Source organism: Anas acuta, chromosome 1 (genome assembly GCF_963932015.1).
Source record: "Anas acuta chromosome 1, bAnaAcu1.1, whole genome shotgun sequence".
NCBI classification, from domain to species: domain Eukaryota; kingdom Metazoa; phylum Chordata; class Aves; order Anseriformes; family Anatidae; genus Anas; species Anas acuta.
Window position 1 is genome coordinate 107727564 of NC_088979.1, and position 20021 is coordinate 107747584.

At 36.1% G+C, this 20021-nt stretch overlaps 1 protein-coding gene across 5 annotated transcripts in view; it reads left to right on the plus strand.

Annotated features, from left to right (window-relative positions):
• CADM2 (cell adhesion molecule 2) overlaps window positions 1–20021 on the plus strand; it is a 646291-nt gene that overhangs the window by 568020 nt on the left and 58250 nt on the right. For all 5 annotated transcript variants that reach the window (XM_068691339.1, XM_068691324.1, XM_068691332.1 and 2 more), the window contains one exon: window positions 13415–13593. In XM_068691339.1, the coding sequence (XP_068547440.1) occupies window positions 13415–13593 (179 nt within the window). The remainder of the gene's footprint in view (window positions 1–13414; window positions 13594–20021) is intronic.

The window sequence follows — 20021 nt, forward strand, 5'->3', positions numbered from 1 at the left end:
CTTACACCTCTTATTGCCTTTTTAGCCTCAGGAATCCTTTTGAAAGAGATATTAGACTTCTGTGGAGGACTTTTTTTTTTTTTCCCTGGTTAAAATTTAAAAGAAATATAAATTATTTATAAACTGACAACACAAAATGAACAGTATAGGCATACATACTGCAGACATTGTTTTCTATAGACAGAATTTTTTTTAAGTGCACTTTTTATGAAAGCTGTTTGTAAACTGTAAAGGGTATAGTGCTTTCTCTGAACTTAAGTTTTAAGCCTCAGACTTTAATGTTCGTATAAAAAAGTGTGGTTAGGAGGTGACTACAAAAAAAGCTTCTAAAATACTACTTATTTTGATTTGAGGTACTAAAAATGCATTAAAATATCCATCTCTTTTTCAGAATAAATCTGAAAAAAAAAAAGATGAATTCAGTGCTTATTCCCTGACCTTCTAATGGTGTATTTAAAAAAGATTTACCTTTTTGTTTATGATATACATCAGCATGACTATATTTTTCAGTTCTCTGCTTGCTCCCAAGTGATATTTTGGCACTGAAAGCTGGGAAATTTGGCAGGCTCCTTTTCCCTTCTGTCTTTTCTGTTTCCATTTCTACTGAAAGGTAGAAAATCATTTAACAAATTTTGCCTTTCATGGGAGTAATTACCTACAATGTCTCAAGACTTAAGAAAGGAGCAGAAATGTCCACCCTGTTGTTTGAGAAGCTGGTCAGATCCAGAGGGGAGAGAGAAAACAAACAAACAAATAAACAAAACAACAACAAAAAAAAAAAAAAAAACAGTGGGCTTGGAGTCAGACACCATTTTGCATGTGGGTAGAGTATATGACAAATGTGGGAGAGATTTGAGCAAAACTGAAAAAGAGAAGGCAAGGTAATGGTATGGCAGTATATGGACCATGTAGCCAAAATGACTTACTGTTCTCTTCTATTAAAAAACAAACAAACATTAAGATGAATAAATCTGCAGTGCTCACAGAGTAGCTCCCACTTTCTGACTAAGGAATTAGCAGAAGTGGATGCCCAAGTGAAAAGATGAAGATCAACAGTCTCTTAGAAAGCATGCAATGTTTTTAATCTTCAAATATGTCAAGGTTGAAGAGTATACGTAAAAAAAAAAATATTTTTTTATTTTTTTTAACTGCATTCAGTTGTGTTTGTGTAAGATTGTGTAGCTCTGGTGCAAGAGAAACACAGGTCTGCAAAACCTTTTTGTATCTGTATTTTACTTTTTATTTGTCTCCAAGACTGGCCTAAAAAGCTTACTGACAGTGTCCCAGTAGTGTATGAATAAAAGCTGCTGTGGAAAACAAACTGGCAGCTTTCTCCTAAACATTGTGTAAGCATGCAGTACATACTTCATATACACATCGAAGGTAGAGTGTACCTATTTTTACAGTACCGGTCTGACTGTTCAGGAAGAAAGCAATTTTGAATTTAAGAGCTCCAGCCACAGGTACATTTGCAGGGCCTGGTAAGTGTAGGAAATTGTGGATGGATTTAAATATAGAGAAGAGAGAAAGAAGGAAAGAGAAAGAGAGGAAGAGAGAGAGAGAGGAGATAACAAGAACAGTGAGATGTTGTACTGGGTGTGGCTGGGACAGAGTTAATTCTCACCCAAACAGGCCATATAGTGCTGTGGTTTAGGTTTGGGACCAAAACAATGCTGGTAGAACACAGGTGTGTTAGCTGTGTCTGAATGCAAGCTGTGCAGTGCCAAGGCCTTCTGTGTTTCTCAGTTCATCCCCCCAGTGAGTAGTTGGGCAGTGCACAAGAGGCTGAGGGAGGACACAGCCAAGCAGATGACTCGAATTAACCAAAGAGATACTCTATCCCATATAACAAGGTCATGCTCAGCAACAAAAAAGGGAAGGGTTTAGGGAAGGTGGCCATCTTTCATTTTGCCTTTACACAGCTTATTTTGTTTTCTTTCTCTCTTCTTCCACTTCTCTGTCACTTACTAAACAAATTTTCTCTTGCCCCATGTTTTCTTTCTTTCATTTTTTTTTTCCTGTCTGCCAACCCAGAGAGAGTGATGGGGGGAGTGAGAAAGTGGCCTTGGGGTCCTGAGTTACCTACTTGGGTTAACCCACCCACAAAAGATTTGAATTCCTCAAAGAAAATTAGTCACAAGATCTAGCACTTCGATGAAGAAGCTGTTCCACTAAAGAAATTAGCAAATTGGTTGGATATCAATAACAGTATAACAGTAACAGCAATAAACACTTCAAGACTGTAAGAAACTTTGCAAATCATCTAAAGAGCTGAGGAGTTCAGATCTAAAAAAAAAAAAAAAACCAAAACAAAAAAAAAAAAAAAAAAAAAAAAAAAAAAAAAAAAACTTGAAAAGCATTCTGGAAAAGAAAGTACAGCTATAGAGAAGTACCAGGCTTGTATAGGTCAGAGGTTGGACTCGATGATCTTGAGGTCTCTTCCAACCTAGAAATTCTGTGTGTGATTCTGTGTGTATGAATGCTAAAGGTATACTTGTGGGAATATTTAGTATCACAACAAAATGTTTTAAAACAATTAAGAAAGGTTTTATTATGAGACTCAACCAGACAGTATTGTTAATCAAAAGAATACACTCAGAAATACTTTTCAGTTCTTTTATTATATGCAAGTGGTAAAACTGGAGTGTCTTGTAAGAATATTATTTGGATTTATTTCTTGCTTTAAAGCACAAACTTCAAAATGAAGTCTGAAATGATTCAGAGATTTCTTTGTACCAAAATAAGACTGGCAATCAGTAAGCAATTAAACATACTTAAAACAGCTACAAAATCTGAAATACACTTTATACTTCCATGAGAGTTAAAAATATTTTTGTACAGCTTATCCTGAAACACAGATGTCTGAACCTACGCTAGGTTGAGAGGATTGGATATTTGGAATACTTTAAAGATTTGCTTTGTCCAGCACTTGCTATTAGAAAATATGTATTATGTTTTGGAGTGATAATAAAGTATTAAGATCCTGCATTACTGCAAAAAGAATGGTAGCTGAAGTAGGCAACTAACACAGAAACTAGAGGACTTTTGTTCTTGATGATATTGATCCTTAACTGCAGTTTAAATATAATTCTGTGGGTTTAAGACTTTAAAAGCAAACAGTATTCTGCAAGTGGTTTGTTGATAAGTACTAACAAAAAGGTGAAATGAGTGAAAACTTAATATTTCAGATTTCATATATAGTCACACTTGGTGTTTATTAATTTCAGTACTGTTGAGTCATTGTGGTAGTTCTTGGATTACTTTTTGATTCTGACAAGGACAGAGTTGTTCACTGATCAATGAACAGAATATTATTTTTCATATCAATCAGAAAGGGCTCCACTTGGCATTTATACTCGATTTGGATGGTGAGGATTTTAATGGTTTTACATATTTTGCTATATAGTCTGAGCTGGAATGTCACAGAATTCCTAGAATCAGAAAATAAGGAATACTATAGTACGATAACTTTTAGAAACGTTCCTCAGTATGGCATATTCAAAGGAAAACTTTTTGCAGAAATGAAAATTGCTGAATAATATCAGGTAACAGAATACAGAAAAATCACCTGATTATTTAAAAACACATGGTGAATAATTTGAATAGTCAGCATGAACTCTAAGCCTTAAGCAACAGCAGATGCCTGTCAGTCCTGATCTAGCTTTACACACTGGCACACAGTTAAGACCTTTTGTGAATAGTTCAAGAGTCCATAGTTAAATTCTATTTAAATATTGGAGAGTTACGGCGTATAAGCCTCCAAAAGACATAAATTTTGAATTTATTCACTCTACAGGAGATCCATGTGATTTGTCAAGTATGAACATTGCAAAAATGTTTCATTTCTTATGTAAATTTATTTATTTTGCTAATTTATTTTGCTAATCAAAAGAGAAAAAGGTAAGCTTTCCCCCTTATAAAGTGCATTTTAGCAAATAAACTAATATATGGATTTGAAGCTATTAATTTCAATTAGCCAAGCTGACTTTCTGAGGGTCTCTGCAATCTTAATGTTATCAAAACAAGATTTAGCTGTCTGTCACAACAGAAAAGTAGATCAGGATCTCCTAGTATTTCTGCTAATGGTATAGGCCTAAGTAATAGGGGGCTGCAAGGGAAGTAGATTTGTAGCCAGACCTGGCTTCCTTGATCATTTGACAGCCAAGCCTAACCTCGTATTGAGTAGCTTCTAATAGAAGAGGAAGGAAAGCGGGGCAGAGTGGAAAAAAATGTCAGGTTGAAAAATACAAAATCAACTATTTCTCTCCCAAATAAAGAGGATAGTCTTGCTTAAATATATATATATATATAATATATATATATAGTTTATTGTGACAATGAGGAACTTTTAGTAGACGTCTCCTTCAGGACTCATAAAAAAAAAAAAAAAAAGAATAAAAAAAGAGGCACCATGTTTGTCTAAATTCTTTAAAGACTGGTGATATTTGTAAGAGGTTAGCAAGTTATTTTTATGGTATTCAGTGGTAATTTCACTGCTAGGTGAGTTTAATATCTCTAAGACAAAAAGGAGATTCCTTCTGGCTAATAAAGGGGAAAGAAGGTAAGATGTTCAGATAAAAGCCTTAGAAGAAATTAATGCCATTAGGACCAGCACTGTTGAAACTGGCAAAGCAAAACCTGAATGTATAACCTGAATGATTATGGTACTTTCTTAAGAACTTTTTGTAACGAGCAGTTTTTAAGAAAATGCGTTTTTAGGTAAATGTTTGCCTTAGTGTGAGTATAATTAGAGGTATTTGGGGCAGTGAATGAAGTTAGCAACCAGCTGTGCACAGTTTGATTTCAAGTCTTACTGCATTTATTCTTAGTTGTCTATTTGCATGCTCTAATACTGGGGCATAAGAAATCAAATAAATAGCTGTGTTATCAGATACTTTAGTGATGGGTTCCTATGCATTCCACTATTGAGAAAAATCTGCTTATTTTACCTCAGTTTTGCTGTATAGCACAATGGCATCATGAAACTTTTTCTGACATTGTCCCATCAGCGATACAGCACTTTTGTGAGCTCTCTGATTTTGCATTTCCTTCAAAGCTGAACAGACTAGCAGTGCTATCATAACTAAACTAACCCTGACAAAGCATTGCTTTTCCTACACACACCCCATGCCTACTGATAATGAATTATAACTCTGAACTACTTTTTCACTTCTAATGTGAATCATGGAAAGAGAGTGGATCACTCACAGCAGTGAGCATGCTAATTTGATGCCCTGTCTTTGCCCCCATGTTTAACTTACCTTATGGAGGACGATATTTCATGAACAAGCTTAAGGGACTCCCCCACATCTACATTCATGTGGCAATGGCTTTTGAGTTATTTAACATGAAATTCTGGACTGCATCCCTATGGCATCTTCCCCACAGAGGGTTTTTTTGAGAAAATCTTTTTTGTACATCTCTTGCCTCCCTGCTGCTTACAATAGGAGAATACAAGGGCTATTTCTGTTGCAACTCACTGATAAGGTATCTTCTGATTTCACATAATTTCTCTTGTTGATCTCTCTTATGACTATGAGAACACCAATCTCTCCAATGTTATTCATAGCAGGTTTTTATACTTTCGTGGTAACATTATGAATAATAATGGAACTAGGTAAGAAGCTCCATATATACATATGTATGATATATACACTTTTCAGGGTATTTATTAGATATTGTCTTGCCTTCTTGAGAAAGACTAAAATAAAGGAAATATTGGTGAGGAATACATAAAAGGCAACAGGAGAAACTACAGGTAAATATTTTCATTATAGTTAACATAATAATGGCTTGATAATCTATTGGGAAAAAGCTATCGAGACACAGAGCAGCATCATTACACAGCTGTACTAAGGGTAGAAAACCTTAGGTCAGAGATATGAAAGGATAAAGGTAAATGGGTTATCAGCTTGATGACAGGGAGATATAGCATGAAAGAGAATTATGGCAGAAAGAGAATAGTCAGGTTCTTATGGCTAAAGGTGCATATTAACTGACCTGAAATGAACCTTTAAAAAAATAGTTGCAAGGAAAGATTATGGTATAGATAGGGGAAAATTTGAAAACATCCTCTTTTTCTCCCTTCACAATCTATGTTTTGTATTTTTAAGCAACAGAAAAAATACCTTTGAAAAGACTTTTCCTGAGTCACTTTAATCAGTTGCTGTCACAACCTTGTTCAGGACAAGGATTTTCAGCTGCAAATTTAGTCTATCATATCACCATGGTAAGTAAGTGTAACCCAAAGAGTCAGTCTGAAGGTGAGAGGACTGCCTGTTTTATCCAAGGAAAGCTACAGGCAGGAAGTCCTGTCACCCCACTGCATTTGTGATGGATAAAAGAAAGGTTTTATCTGTAACCAGAACAGAAGATAAGGGATGAAGGGTTTTTGTTTGCTTTGGTTTGCTTGTTTTCTTCCCTTTTCTGCTATCTTTTTTTTTTTCTCTTTTTCTTTTTTTTTTTTTTCTTTTCTTTTTTTTTTTTTTAACTATAAGTGATGAATACTATCATCATTTAATATTCTTGTCACCTCTTTAAATTTAGGCAACTTTTCCAAAAGCATAATACACCACAACTTTCTTTAACATTTCTTGTTGTTCCTGTTGTTTTCATAGCTGTGAATTCCTGACAAATGTTTATAATGTAGAAAGCAGAAATTTATATTTTATTGCCGCCTCATTTTTAACATACATTTGGAATTTATTTCTTAGCCATTTTAAAAACACTGGTATAAGGCATCATAAATGTTCTTAGGCTGTGTTATGCCTTCTGAGATGCTTGAAAGAAAAAAGCATAGACTGAATAGTTATGGTGAATAGGAAATTCACATGTTCAAAGCTTCCTTCCTAATAAAAAGAGAACTTTATCAAAGATACTTAGGACATTTTTGACTAATTCTTTTGGGGAGTTAAATACCCTATGAAGGTTACTCAAGCTCTGCAAAGATACAAAATCATGGAGAGTTCTTATCTGATAAAATAAAAAACATTTATCTGAGCCTTTTATGAAAGGCTAGAGACTGAGAGTATTGATGTTTTTGATAGATGAAATGCTCCCGAACCAGCTCATCCCAATATGACTCATCAGAGTGAGACTTTGTACAAACAAGTAGTTCCCTCGGGTTTTAAACTTTCAACTGGGTGATTAACTGACAAATCTAAAAATCCAGATTCTTAAGATAGAGAAACTCAGTAAGGTCAAATTAATGAAGCAACCTTTCCTTAGATTGCTTTTAACGTTAAACCGGCATTTCAACAAAAATGCTCTGATAAAAGTGGCAATGCCTTTTCCATTACTCATTTGAACACTTTCACTAGTAAGTGTTTTTTATGGACTTCAGAGAAAATAAGTGTGCCCCTGCTTGGAGAATTAAAAGTTCATGTGGGCCATGCTCAAAATAATGAATTTACTTCTCTTGTTAGTGTTCCACAAATACTTATATCTTTCCTATTTTTATTCACGCTGACTACAAAGTCTTGACAGGATCTTTAGGTACCCAAATGAATGACAATATGCTTAGTGAGACTGAGCATTTAAACAGCTGGAATGTTTTGTTTTGTTTGTTTATTTGTCTGTTGTGTGAGTGAGATCTTATGGATGTGAAAAGGTTATCTGGTGGTAGAATTATAGGCCATTAAGTTCTCTGAGCATTTGAGATCAAAGTCTTAATGAAGAACACTTTTGCCATGACCTTTCTGTATACAGAAATCAGAAAAGGGTAACAAAAATGCAGAGAGCCAAGAACTTCCAGGTGAAAATGGATTGTGTTAAGTTCACTGTATTCAGAAAGAAGAGCCGATACAGTAGCTGCATGTATTATTTAAATTAAGATAAATTTAATGTTTATATATAAAAAAGTATCACTAGAAGAGAGAATTATGGCAAGCTCTGAAGCATCGTAGGACTTTGGTTAAGGGTGGGGAAAGAGGTCAAAAATTAAAGAACTTGTTTTAAAATAATGCTGTGTGACTTTTAAAGGCCTAGATTATCAAATACATTAAAGTGAACTTAAATCCTGTTGACGTAGGTGTTATGTAAACACTTGTTTAAAAGTCAAGTCTGTGCCTAAATACCTTTTTCCAACTAAATCAATGTTTTCTAAAACATTTTTTTTTCAACACATTCCAGTTCATCCTTAGCTTTCTCTCTGATTTGGTTTAGAAGAAAAGATTTCTTAGCATAAGGATTAAGAAATACTTTATCTGGATTCATAAATTCTTTGTGAAGTTGCTTGCAAGAAAACTTTGGTTCCACATTATGAAACCTGAATCCCTCTGGAATATGGTAACAGTTTTAATTCCCTCATTGCAGTTCCATCTCAGTTTGTCTGGGAAAGAATACCAAACTACGTTGCTTTTAGTGTCACATCTGAAGGCTAACATAAAGACAGTTGACAAATTTATTTATTAATACCAAAAAACAATTCACTTATGCAAGTCAGTTTCTGAAAGCTTCTGGGCATATTGGGATTAAATATAAATAATACCAAAGTCTAAGTCTGATTAGCAGTTTTTCAGGGAAGGTATAGAATTTAGCCTTATTTTAGGGGCTTGGCAGAAGAGTCATTGGCCATAATCATGAGTAGTATCTCTAGCTTCTTTTAGTATACTGCAATCCCAATGGTGTTCCTGTGGGCATCAGCACACAAAACTAAATTAGTAAAAGCTGTACATGCTAGCCAAAAAACTAGCATGATCTGTCTGTCATATCTAAGCTGTCTTTGAAAGAATTTCTTCAATGCAGCATACTTAATTTGTTTGTTTTTGTTTTAAAAGGTGTCACGCTGAGAGCAAATTAGAATAGGTGAGGCCAGAGGCAGAGCTGTGTTTTGGAGAAGAAAACAACGTCTTGGTACCTCAGCTCTGCTGCCTCCCCCAGCCCAATGAAGGGGCTCAGTGGTAGCACAGCTCATTTCCACATACCCACATCCACCTGGGAGGGATTAAGCCAGGATATAGACAACATCTGTTGCCCCAAATTTGGTCCTTGGGTGACTGCCTCATTATCAGCAGGCTGCATGTTTCTGTTAGGACAGAGCAGGTTGGTGAGCTTGTTTGTGCTGTGAAATGTGCAAAGGTAGAATACAACTGTATTAGTTGCCACTGTGCTCATTCCAATTTTATAGCTATTGTGCTCCAAGAAATACTTTTTTCGGGGTTGCCTGAGAAAGTGTGGGGTCAACTGGTAAGTGTGATTCAACATGAAGTAATCACAAATGCAAGGCGCAGAGATACCCTGTTGGTTCCAGTCCTAGTAATAGCCTCATGGCAATTTGTTAATATGTGAACGAAAGGTAAAGTTCTTCAGTATTAGAGACTAGGCAATAGAGAGAAATATGTGTTAATAGAAGTATACACGTTTGCCTGATATTTTAGGATATCCAACCTAAATATCCCCCAGCTGAGCTGAAACACTTTTGAAATGTTGGGTGAATAATGAACCTCTGTATATATATCCATGAACACTTTTCAATAAAATAGCTTATAGAAAATTTACAGTTCAGTGTGTCTTGTGACGCAGAAGAGGAGTTTCTTCACTGATCTTCCAACTGCATTTGGGCTTTTGACAATTAATTTGCTAAAGCTCTTATCAAGGAGTGGCCAATGTTTTCTAAATTTAGACTGTCTGTTTTCTTATATAGGGGTGCTGTTGTTTTTTCCTGCCAGTAATCTCAGACTGTATCAAGTTCAAACAAGTAGAGAAAAGAAGGGGGAGATAGTAGAAGAAAATTCTACTAAATACAGGTCTGTCATAATTAATAGTGAGGTTATAATATGCAGGACTGTTACCAAACTCTGTTACCATAATTCATTGCAACGGCTCAGAGATCAGTACAAGACAGATAAAAGTACAAAAAAGTAAGCGTTTACACAGCAGATAGGGAACTTTTTTGAATTCATTGCCACAGAAGTCTGGGTTGGCAGTGTAAGCAGATTCAAAAAAATTTGAGAAATTTATGGGCAACAGATCCAAATACTGCATAAACACTAAAGAGAACAAGCGACATGCCCTCCAGCATCCACATGGGATGATTATGGCTGGTGGCGGAACACAGGGGGATGGACTACGGACAGTGGCCATGCTCGTGTGCTTTCCCTGAGCAGCCACTCCAGTTGTTGCTGTCAGCAGCAGCGTGCTGGCCTGGGTGTTTGAGCATGTCTCATGTTCTTAACTCACTTCTGCCTGACTAATAAATTGTTTAGACCAGAGTGTCTCAAAGCTTTTCAGCAGTGAAAGCAAGATTTATATTTCTGCAGCTGTGACAGTTGCTGCTTTAGGCAGCATTCTCCCGAGACTGGTGAGGTGGAACAAGGGCTGTGCCCAGCCACCACGATGTGCTGACCACAGGCCAGCTGCCCAGGGATGGCTCTGCTGCTGCTGCTGAGCCCACACAGGGAGGATCTGTTAATTAAGGGATGGTTTCTGTGCTGCCACCTTGTCACCTAGAGGATGTAGACCTGCCTCTCTAACTGTGCTGTGTAGGACTGCCGTTGGTATACCAAGATGTGACAAAGCTCCTTGAATAATTTAGATCTAAGGCTCCATTTCCTAGTTATTTGTTATCCTATGGGTTTTTCTCTAGGATATGCCATCTAAGTTCAATTTAAAATGTACGTTTCATAAATTACCACTGCACAGAAGTTGCTTTAACGTGCCATTTATGAAGGTAATGGTTTATATTGTAGCAGAAGTGTTTCAGAGTTTCCACTCCTGGGATTACGGATTCACGGTAAAGTGGTAAACGGGGAACGATGAGGAGTTTGCTAGAAAATTGAACACATCCTCTTTAACAAATCAAAGCAAATCACACCTTAATGTTGTGAATTGTGTGGGACAATTTTTCTGCAACAATGTGGACATCTAGATTTCCTGCTAGTGTTAAGCAGAAAGGAGGTATGTGTATTGTGTGTACATGTCTATTTAGATATCAGTGCTTGAAAGCACACTTAGGAAGAATACTGTGACGTATTTACAGTTAAATATAAATAAGGCCCAGTACACCAATAGTTCTTAATCCATGATTTAAAATTATGTGAATGTTATAATATTCCCTGACTAGGGAAGAGATTGTCCTCTTGTACTGGGCACTGGTGAGGCTGTACCTCAAGTATGGTGTTCAGTTTTGAGCCCCTTACTACAAGAAGGATGTCGAGCTGCTGGAATGCATTCGGAGAAGAGCAAGGAAGCTGATGAAGGGAATAGAAAACAAGGCGCATAAGGAGCATCTGAGAGAACTAGGGTCATTTAGTGGAGAAAAGGAGGCTGAGTGGAGACCTTACCACTTTCTGTTACTACCTGAAAGGCAGTTGCAGTAAGGAGGGTGTCAGTCTTTTTTCTCAAGTGACCAGTCATAGGACGTGAGGCAATGGCCTCAACTTGTGCCAAGGGACGTTTAGATTAGGTATCAGGAAGAATCTCTTTATGGAGAGGGTTGTGAAGCATTTGAATAGGCTTCGCAGAGAAGTGGTAGAGTTCCCATCTCTGGAGGTGCTTAAGAGAAGTGGATGTGGTGCTGAGGGACATGGTTTAATGATGGACTTGGAAACATTAGGCGATGGTTGGGCTTGATGATTTTAAGGATCTTTTCCAACTTAAATGATTCTATGATTCTGTATGATTTATTATTTATTTTTAAGTTATTAAAGCCAGTGTCAGAGAACAGCCAACAGTAACAAGCACAATAATAATTTAACAAGTTATCATCCAAATGTTACTGAAATCTATATAGAACTCTGGTGCTTCTCAAGAGAAAAATAATGTCTGGCTTTTTTACCAAAGAAAAATAGTAATAGAAGACATATAGCAGTGAGTGCATTTTAGAAAACTTTGCTTTCTCTATATGTTGTATAATTAAAAAATAAAATACAATAAAAATGTTGTTGCAGGTATTAGGCCTATTCTGTGTGTAAGGCTGCATTTTAGCAAAATGTCTCTGTTTGGGTATTCAGACTTAATTCTTATTCTTAATGCTCATGTTTAATAGGTTGTAGACACCTTAAATTAATCAAATTAAGTAGTTCTTCAGTAAGACTAGAAACTAAGTAGGCATTTGATGATTTTTATAAAAGTCCTTCGTATTCATTTTATTATTTAGTCATAAAAGTGCATACTTTGATAAGAAAAAAAAAAAAGTAACATTCTGCTACCAAATAAATTGTAAATCTAGAACTGCTACTGACTGAAATTACTTAAGTAGTGCAGCCAAAAGAAAGGAATCGATATTTGGGTTGTAATGTACAAAACTACCAGATAGAAGAAGCATAACTGAATCTGCAGGCTGTATATATCTTGCTTTAGTGACTAGTATCTAAAGACCTGGGATGCTACATCTGTTTGTGAGATAGGATTCAGTAAGCCATCTTTTCATTTCTAATCGTGGACTTAGCCTTTTGGTGGTTTCCCTCACATGAATTTGAAAGTGCAATTTGTTATATACAGGCAAAGACTGTGTACAAGAAATACATACTTGCTGCTGTCTTAGGCAAATCTTTTGAACTGGAGAGCTTCTTGAGAATTTTTGGGAAAGAGTTAAATACCAATTGCCAGTGGAAAGATGTATGGGAAGCTATAAGACAGTCATTTCCCTTCTCTGCTGTGTCCTTAACTTGGCTAACAGGTTATCGCTGTCAGTGCTTTGCCTTTGGTGTGACGTGAGGTCACCAGGTAAAAGAGGAAAGGTTTCACTGAAAGGAAGTCCAGGATTTTAAGTCAAATCTTATATTGCTTGTGATAATGTGTGTAAAATAAACAATTATTCAAGGGAAGCATGCAGAAAGGGTGGAAAAGGGGATGAGCTGTGACACAGTGCAGCAACAGAAATAAATTTGGATTGTGTGTAAGATGCATTACTTTGCAACTGACATGCCTGGTTCAGGAAAAGCACTCAGTACATGCAAGTACACTTGTGAATGTGAATAGCCTAAATAATTTAAGAATCCATTTACAAACCACTTACATCTACCTCAGCCTGCTCGCATGATTTCTGTTGCCTGTCAGGTGCACAAGACCGTGCTGCTCATCACACAGAGAGCTGTTTTCACACAGCTTGCCAAATGTCTTGCCAAACTGTGTACCCTGAAATATCATTAGCACTTTTGTTTATGTATTTATTTAGGGAAGACCTTGGCCTTTTCCAATACCATTCTGTTTTCTTATTTGTTCCTCTTCTTTTTCCTGCCTGTTCCTGCACTTTAGTAATTCATGTCTGGTACTAGATGGTAAAGTTGCAATAGATGCTTGTTGCTTGTTATATCCAGTAATTCAAATGATTACTATGTATTCTGTGATAACAGAGTATTATCCACAAGTTACTGTTGCTGATACATAATATTTCACATGCATACTACATATTAAATTTAATATTATTAAATGTATTAAATTATGATTAAATGTATTGCTTTGGATCCAACAGGCCAGAACCAGTATTGTGGACAAAGGACGGTGGAGAACTACCAGATCCCGAGAGAATGGTTGTCAACGGCAGGGTCCTAAGCATCAGTTTCCTAAACAAAACAGACAATGGCACATACCGATGTGAAGCAAAAAATCCCATTGGCCGAAACAGCACAGAATATGTCCTGATAGTACATGGTGAGTGTATTCCCTTTAGTTCTTTGGTGCATGTTACACATATGTAGCATTTCAGGAAAATAGAATTGGTTGCTTACGATCATTAAGGAAAGAGCATCGGGAAAAAGGTGGAAGTATAAGAGCACTTTTATTGATGCTATTCTCTAGTTGTTGTTAGTATGTTTACTTCCTTCTTTTGGCATGCCTCTCTTTATACAGGTTAAGCAAAATATATTCACTAAGGTTGTGAACTTTTTACTAAGTAAATATCTGTAAAAATATTTTGTTATAATTTGTGGGAGACAGAGGGATTTAGCCAACCTCTTTTCAGTGGTTTGTGGGGACAGGACACGGGGTAATGGCCACAAAATTGAGCACAGGAAGTTCCACACCAACATGTGAAAGAACTTCTTCACAGTGAGGGTGATGGAGCCCTGGAACAGGCTGCCCAGGGAGGTTATGGAGTCTCCTTCTCCGGAGATATTCAAGGTCTACCTAGACAGCCTGCCCTAAGGAACCTACTTTGGCAGGGGGGTTGGACCTGATGATCTTTCGAGGTCCCTTCCAACCCCTACAATTCTGTGATTCTGTGTTATGTTAGGTAGTGTTTTATAAATACTTGCCTCGGGCACATATTGTTCAGCTAAAAGTGTTTATAAAAGGCTATATGAAGGGAAATTTGGAAGTACCAGACAGAAGCCTTTTGACTTTTTTTGTATAGACCACCAAAGACAGATTGTCAGATACTTCTCTTCACATAATTTATAGTTTGCTACTGATGAAATTCAGCTTATACAAGTTAGCTGATCATAGCATCTGGCTTAATTTTATAATCAATCCTCTTTTGAGAACATGTTCTGTCCTAAATTCAAGATACTTCTTCAAATGAAATTGATAATAGGAAGGTTCACATTAAATTTCAATTGATTTATTTTCCTTGATTAATTAGTGAACAGTATGTGTCACACTAAAAGAATACCAAGAATACCAGGCTTTTATTTAAACAAGAAATAATTTGATATAACTCAGGTATAGGAGAAACTACAATAAAATGCTATCATTTAGCCTTAAGAAAACTTTATAAGATCTAGCAGTCTCAAAACATAAAGTTTGTCTTATCACAGATGTAACTATGATAATTCCTAGAAAATTAAGTTCTATAGTTTGAATTTTAACCTAACTGAATAAAGAGGTAAAGCTGCACTGCAATTCATCACAGTACTTTTTTCCCCTGGTTTTTACACAAAATCAACTTTTTATAGCTATGGCAAAAGTTAAGTGAAACAATCTAATACAAATTATAGTCTGTAAACTGAAATGGGAAGTACATAGGTTTTATTCTGCTCAGAGTTACTTCAGGCATAACAAATATATGTTTTTTGGTGTTTGCAAGCTCTCAAAAATATTTTTCACTTAAAGGCTTAACCTGACTCTTGGTATTTGGCAGAAAACTTCTAATAAATGCTACCTTCGTTTTTCAGTAATGAGGTATTTCTTAGTGCTGTTGATGTGTGATTTATCAAAAAAAACCCTCTAGATTACTTTTCATTTCTCTTAAACTTCACTATTAGTTTATGTAGCAGTAGTGACACAAGTAAGGAGGAAGTCTTTGAATGTGGACCATTGAGACTGTACTGCTGTGTGAGTATTTCTCTATTAAAGACAAACAGAAAAACTAAACTCCCTAACATCTACTTACATTGATTACTACCAAAAAATATATATATTTTACATCCAAGAGATGGTGCTGTATTGTTTGTTGGCTGCATGCACTAGGTGCACTGCCTTAGATGAAGTAATGGCTTCCTTGCTTACCAAACACTGAAATTTCTATCATTTGTGTTTTGCACCCAATTTATTTATATGATAATTTTTGGAAACATGGCCTTTTATAATGGTAGATTTTCCATCAGTGGTGACTTTGCAGTGGACCCTTATCAAAGACTATTTCAGAATATCCTATGCGTCTTTCACGTAGTGGCATGCCCCTGTTGATCTGATTATTTTGCAACAACTTCATGGCAGTCAGTAAAGTCATTCATTATCAGGAAAGCATTCTGTTACGTGTGGCAGCACATTAGGTATGTTACCAGGTTTAGCTTGAACACTGCTGACTTTTTCTGTTATGAGTACCAGCTTTTTCCTAATTGCATTTCTGCAATTCTGGTGTTAGAACTACAGAAGATAAATGTCAGGTGCTTCCTAGATTTCTGTAACAATGAGAGTAGTGTGACAGAGTATGTGATGGTGTTTAGAGCTTAACAGCTAACTGTGTTTCAGAGTTTATAAGTTTGTTTTAAGCATGGTAGAGACTGACACAATTATTTTATCAATTTAGGCAGTCTTATCCTTTCTTTTGTTCATTGGATTCCTGAATGACCCCAGTGAAAAATAATCCTCCTAAACCAATTCATTATTATTATTCTCTTTCCCACTCTGCTAGAAAAACCACTTTTTAACACTTCCTGAGATGCATTCATCCATTTAATAGAGGATATATTTTCTCTTGATCTTCGTAAATATATCTGGAAGCAGCAAGGTTTCCTGACCTAATGTCTCCCTGTGCCTAATGTGTTGACTTAATTTTTTGGACCTGCTCCTTTTGGTACAGCTGATGGTCAAAGCTGACTTTGGTACAGTATAAGTGAGCCTTCTTACCTTGAATCTTTGGTTTCTAATACATGCCAGGTTTAACATTAAGGGGTGGTACGTCTACAAAGAAATAGGAGAGGAGAGGGAAGAATCTGCATGATGAGAGAAGCTCCCTTCACAAGAGATTCTTTGAAGATGCAAGTCAGGGAAGTAAGGTCTAGGAAAAGTAACCTACCAAATCCATATGGAGTTAGTCATAAATGCCCTGAGTGATAGTAGCCATTGTGCTGAATAAGCCTCTGGAAGTCCAACTCCACAGATTTCAAACAACAGGTGTTTTTTTTTTTTTGTTTGTTTTTGTTGTTTTTTTTTTTTTCAGGCAACTCCAGAGCTCAGAGAAGTTAAAGTGTAGGAGAGAAACAATGATAATCATATCCCCAAGCTTAGAGAGATACTATGGCTGATTTACTTTTGCCAGGATAGTTTGTTTGAGAAGGCATCAATGGAAGGTATCCTCTGCAGAGGAAATCTGCTTTACAGTTTGTTTGTTTGTTTGTTTTAAATCTGTATTTTGATACAGATTTACATCACTTCTACAGATTTTCTGTCTTCTGTTCATTAAGGTTGCAAAAGTTCTATGTGGCTTTTCCTTTTTTCTATTTTTTTTCTATTCCTTTTATTTATTTATTTTTCTTTTTCCCCCATAAAATCCCCCTCTCAGTGGGACTCTATCTACTAATTCCCTCAGTTTCTGAAGTTATGTTCCTTACTCAGAAGAGATTTAGACAACTCTAGCATGGAGAGAAGCTTGCCTAAAAATGAAAGGTGTAGTTTATCATAATTAGAGATTAAGGGTAAGGAAACTTTATATACGTATTAATTATGCAAACCAAGAAAGACTGTTACATGCCTTTAGCTGGATCAACCTTGACGAAATATTATACATAAAAATAATGTTGTTTTTTTTTTCCATGTAAACAAATATGAAGTAATGCTGTTTAGGTGTGAGTTGATGGCAGTGGAAATAAATACTACTATAAGCAAATGAATGACAATGTCTAACATAATTGGCATCTGATAACATAAAAAATCTTTTTAGATATGTAGTGTAATTAAAGGAATCAGACTTCAAAGAAAGGGAATGTATTTAAATCAGATAAAAGGTATCGACCATTAAATATGCTCATGCTGCTTTGCTGAATCAATATGACTGCTACTTTCATTTTTCTTAACTTCTATTATTAATAATAAATGTCAAGAAAACACTTCATGAAGCCGGAAGGTGGGCACAAAGTCGGAGTTTATAGGCAGCAGTACAAAGGCAAGACATGTAGTTTGCTCAGACATTTGTCTCTTGTAATAACAAAGGCACAAGCTTTAATGCCCGTAGCTGTTGTCATTTCCGTATTCTAATTGGTGAGCTTAGTGCTTTAGAAGTGCACATTCTGGCTAGATATATTACATCCTTCCTTTGGTAATGTCCTGCAGGCAATTTTCAGTCTCTTTCAATTTATTAAGAATTTTTGTATACCTTTGTTCAAATACTAGTCATTAATCATCAGTAAACAGAGCTAACTCTCAAACTTGTGATGCTCAACCTAAAAGCAGGTTGTACTTGCACAGCTTAGGTAATAACTGCGTTGATTTAGCTGGAGTTGAGAAAGGATGTGGTCCATCACAGTGAAACTGAAGGCACAGCTACTATGTATGTAACTGTAGTTAATGATCTCTGGAGGTCACCACTGAAGACAGTTCAATTATCATATTGAGTAGGTAACAGAAGTCCATGGCATTAGGAGAACTTCTTACTGGAAGGAGCAGCATTTGATAGTTTTAGAGACCTACTTGAAATGAAGTAATTGGGTGAAATATCCTGATTTGCTAATTTTAAGCCATGTATTCAATTAATAGAAATACTCTAAGCTATAATACATCATGTATCAATTATCCATCCAAGAAATATTGTAATTGACATGAATAGGCTTCTGTGGATGTTCGTAGGCAGTCCTTACTTGCAAATTATACATAAAGAGATTGAGCCAAAACTCGATATGTCTGGAGAATAGAAAGTGGCATAACATATTCCCTTGACTTCATCCTCTCAAATATTTTTTTTCTTAGACAAGATATTTCTTCGCAAATAAAGGCAAGTGAATTACTGAGTTATATCCTCATTAGTATTTTGAAATGTAATTTCAAACAAGATCTCCTACAATGTGTGGGACCAAAGGTCCCACTGCACCTTTCCTTTGGACTCTGATATATTTATCTTCCATGAATGCCCAGTCCTATTTCAAAACATTTATCATCTTGGCTTTCACAATAACCTGTGGCAACAAGTTTTGAATTGAATTATGTGCTTTGAGGGAAAAGTGTTTACTTTTGTTTGTTTAAACCCTGCTGGTTGAGCTCTTCATTTCTTAACTTTCCAATCTACTTGGCCTCTTTTGCTGTTGGTGCTGTAAAGTATTGAAGTATTGAAAATCTCGCTGGGATGGCTGTTCATGTTTGCATTGATGGCCTTCCTTCATTCTTCTTACCATCACCTCCATATTTTCTTTCAGTTCCCAGTATGTCTCCTATTGTTTCCCATCTAGACCAGTGGCTTATATCTTTTTCTAAGTCCCACAGCCATTCTTCTCACTGTAATGCTCTCATTTCCACTTTTATTTTGCCATTTCCAGTTGGATCACTGCCTTGCAGTTAAAATCACTTTCATTTTCATGTGGCTTCCCTTCCCTAGTTTCTCAAGAACTTTCACCTTGCTGTCAGTGTCTCACTAATTATGATCTTAGCCTCTTTGCATTTCTTGGATTCCTGTCCTTTATATCCAGACTCTCCCTTCACGGTCTCTTTCTCATCATTTTCTTCATTTTCTTTCTGGTAGTAAATCTGTTTGATCTTTCCATGTCTAGAACAAGTCTATGCCAATTTTACACCAGCCATCTAAGTCTTTTTTACCTCCACTTCCCAATTCCTACCTCCACATACATTTATTACAAAAATTCACCTTCTGAGGCCACCTGTAATTCCAGTACCATGCACTTTTTCTTTTACACGTTTATTTTTAAATTAGTAGAAACTCTGTGGAATCCAAAACACATCTGAAATCTAAACTCCATTACCTCTATCTGCTCTAAACTATCTCTGTCTGTTCATTTGTCCACTATAAAATTTTTACTACATTTAATTTCTGTCTTGAAGTTCTCATAGGAGCCCCTCACCTTCCTTCATTTCTGTAACTCACTTGTGCACATCTCTCACTCTATGAAAGTAAACACCAAGTCAAACAGTAATTCGAAGAAAGTGGAAATGGAGGTTATGAATGAAAATGGAGGTTATCAGATGGGCAATAGAGCTCCTGGCTTGCAAAAAAAATTCAGTGCAGACCTTTGATAAAACTTGTAGACTGTTTTTGGACACCTTTTCCTAACATCCCTCCAAAAACAGAAAAATTATTCGCTGCAAGGCAGGGAGAGGTGGCAAGGAAAGAAAGGAATGAGAGACCTTATATGGAGGTCTTGTATAGAGCAGCAGACTCGGCAGTAATCTAGTTGTCCTCCGTTTTGGTGTTAAGATCCCAGATATTGGTAGATAATAGTCCAGGTAACTGGACAATTTCTGAAGTTGCCTCCTTTATAGTTCCTGAGATGAAACATCTCACTCACATGTGTGTCTCAGAGAAGAGAATTTCCTTGCCTGTGGGAAAATCCTACCCTTTGACTGAACAAAGCTTCTGAAAAGAGAATTGAGCAGACCTGTGATGTAATGGAACAATAATAAATGGAACAATAAAGCTATAATAGAGGGTGTTTTTACAAGAGGAAAAAAAAAATAAAAAACAAAAAAACTTTGCT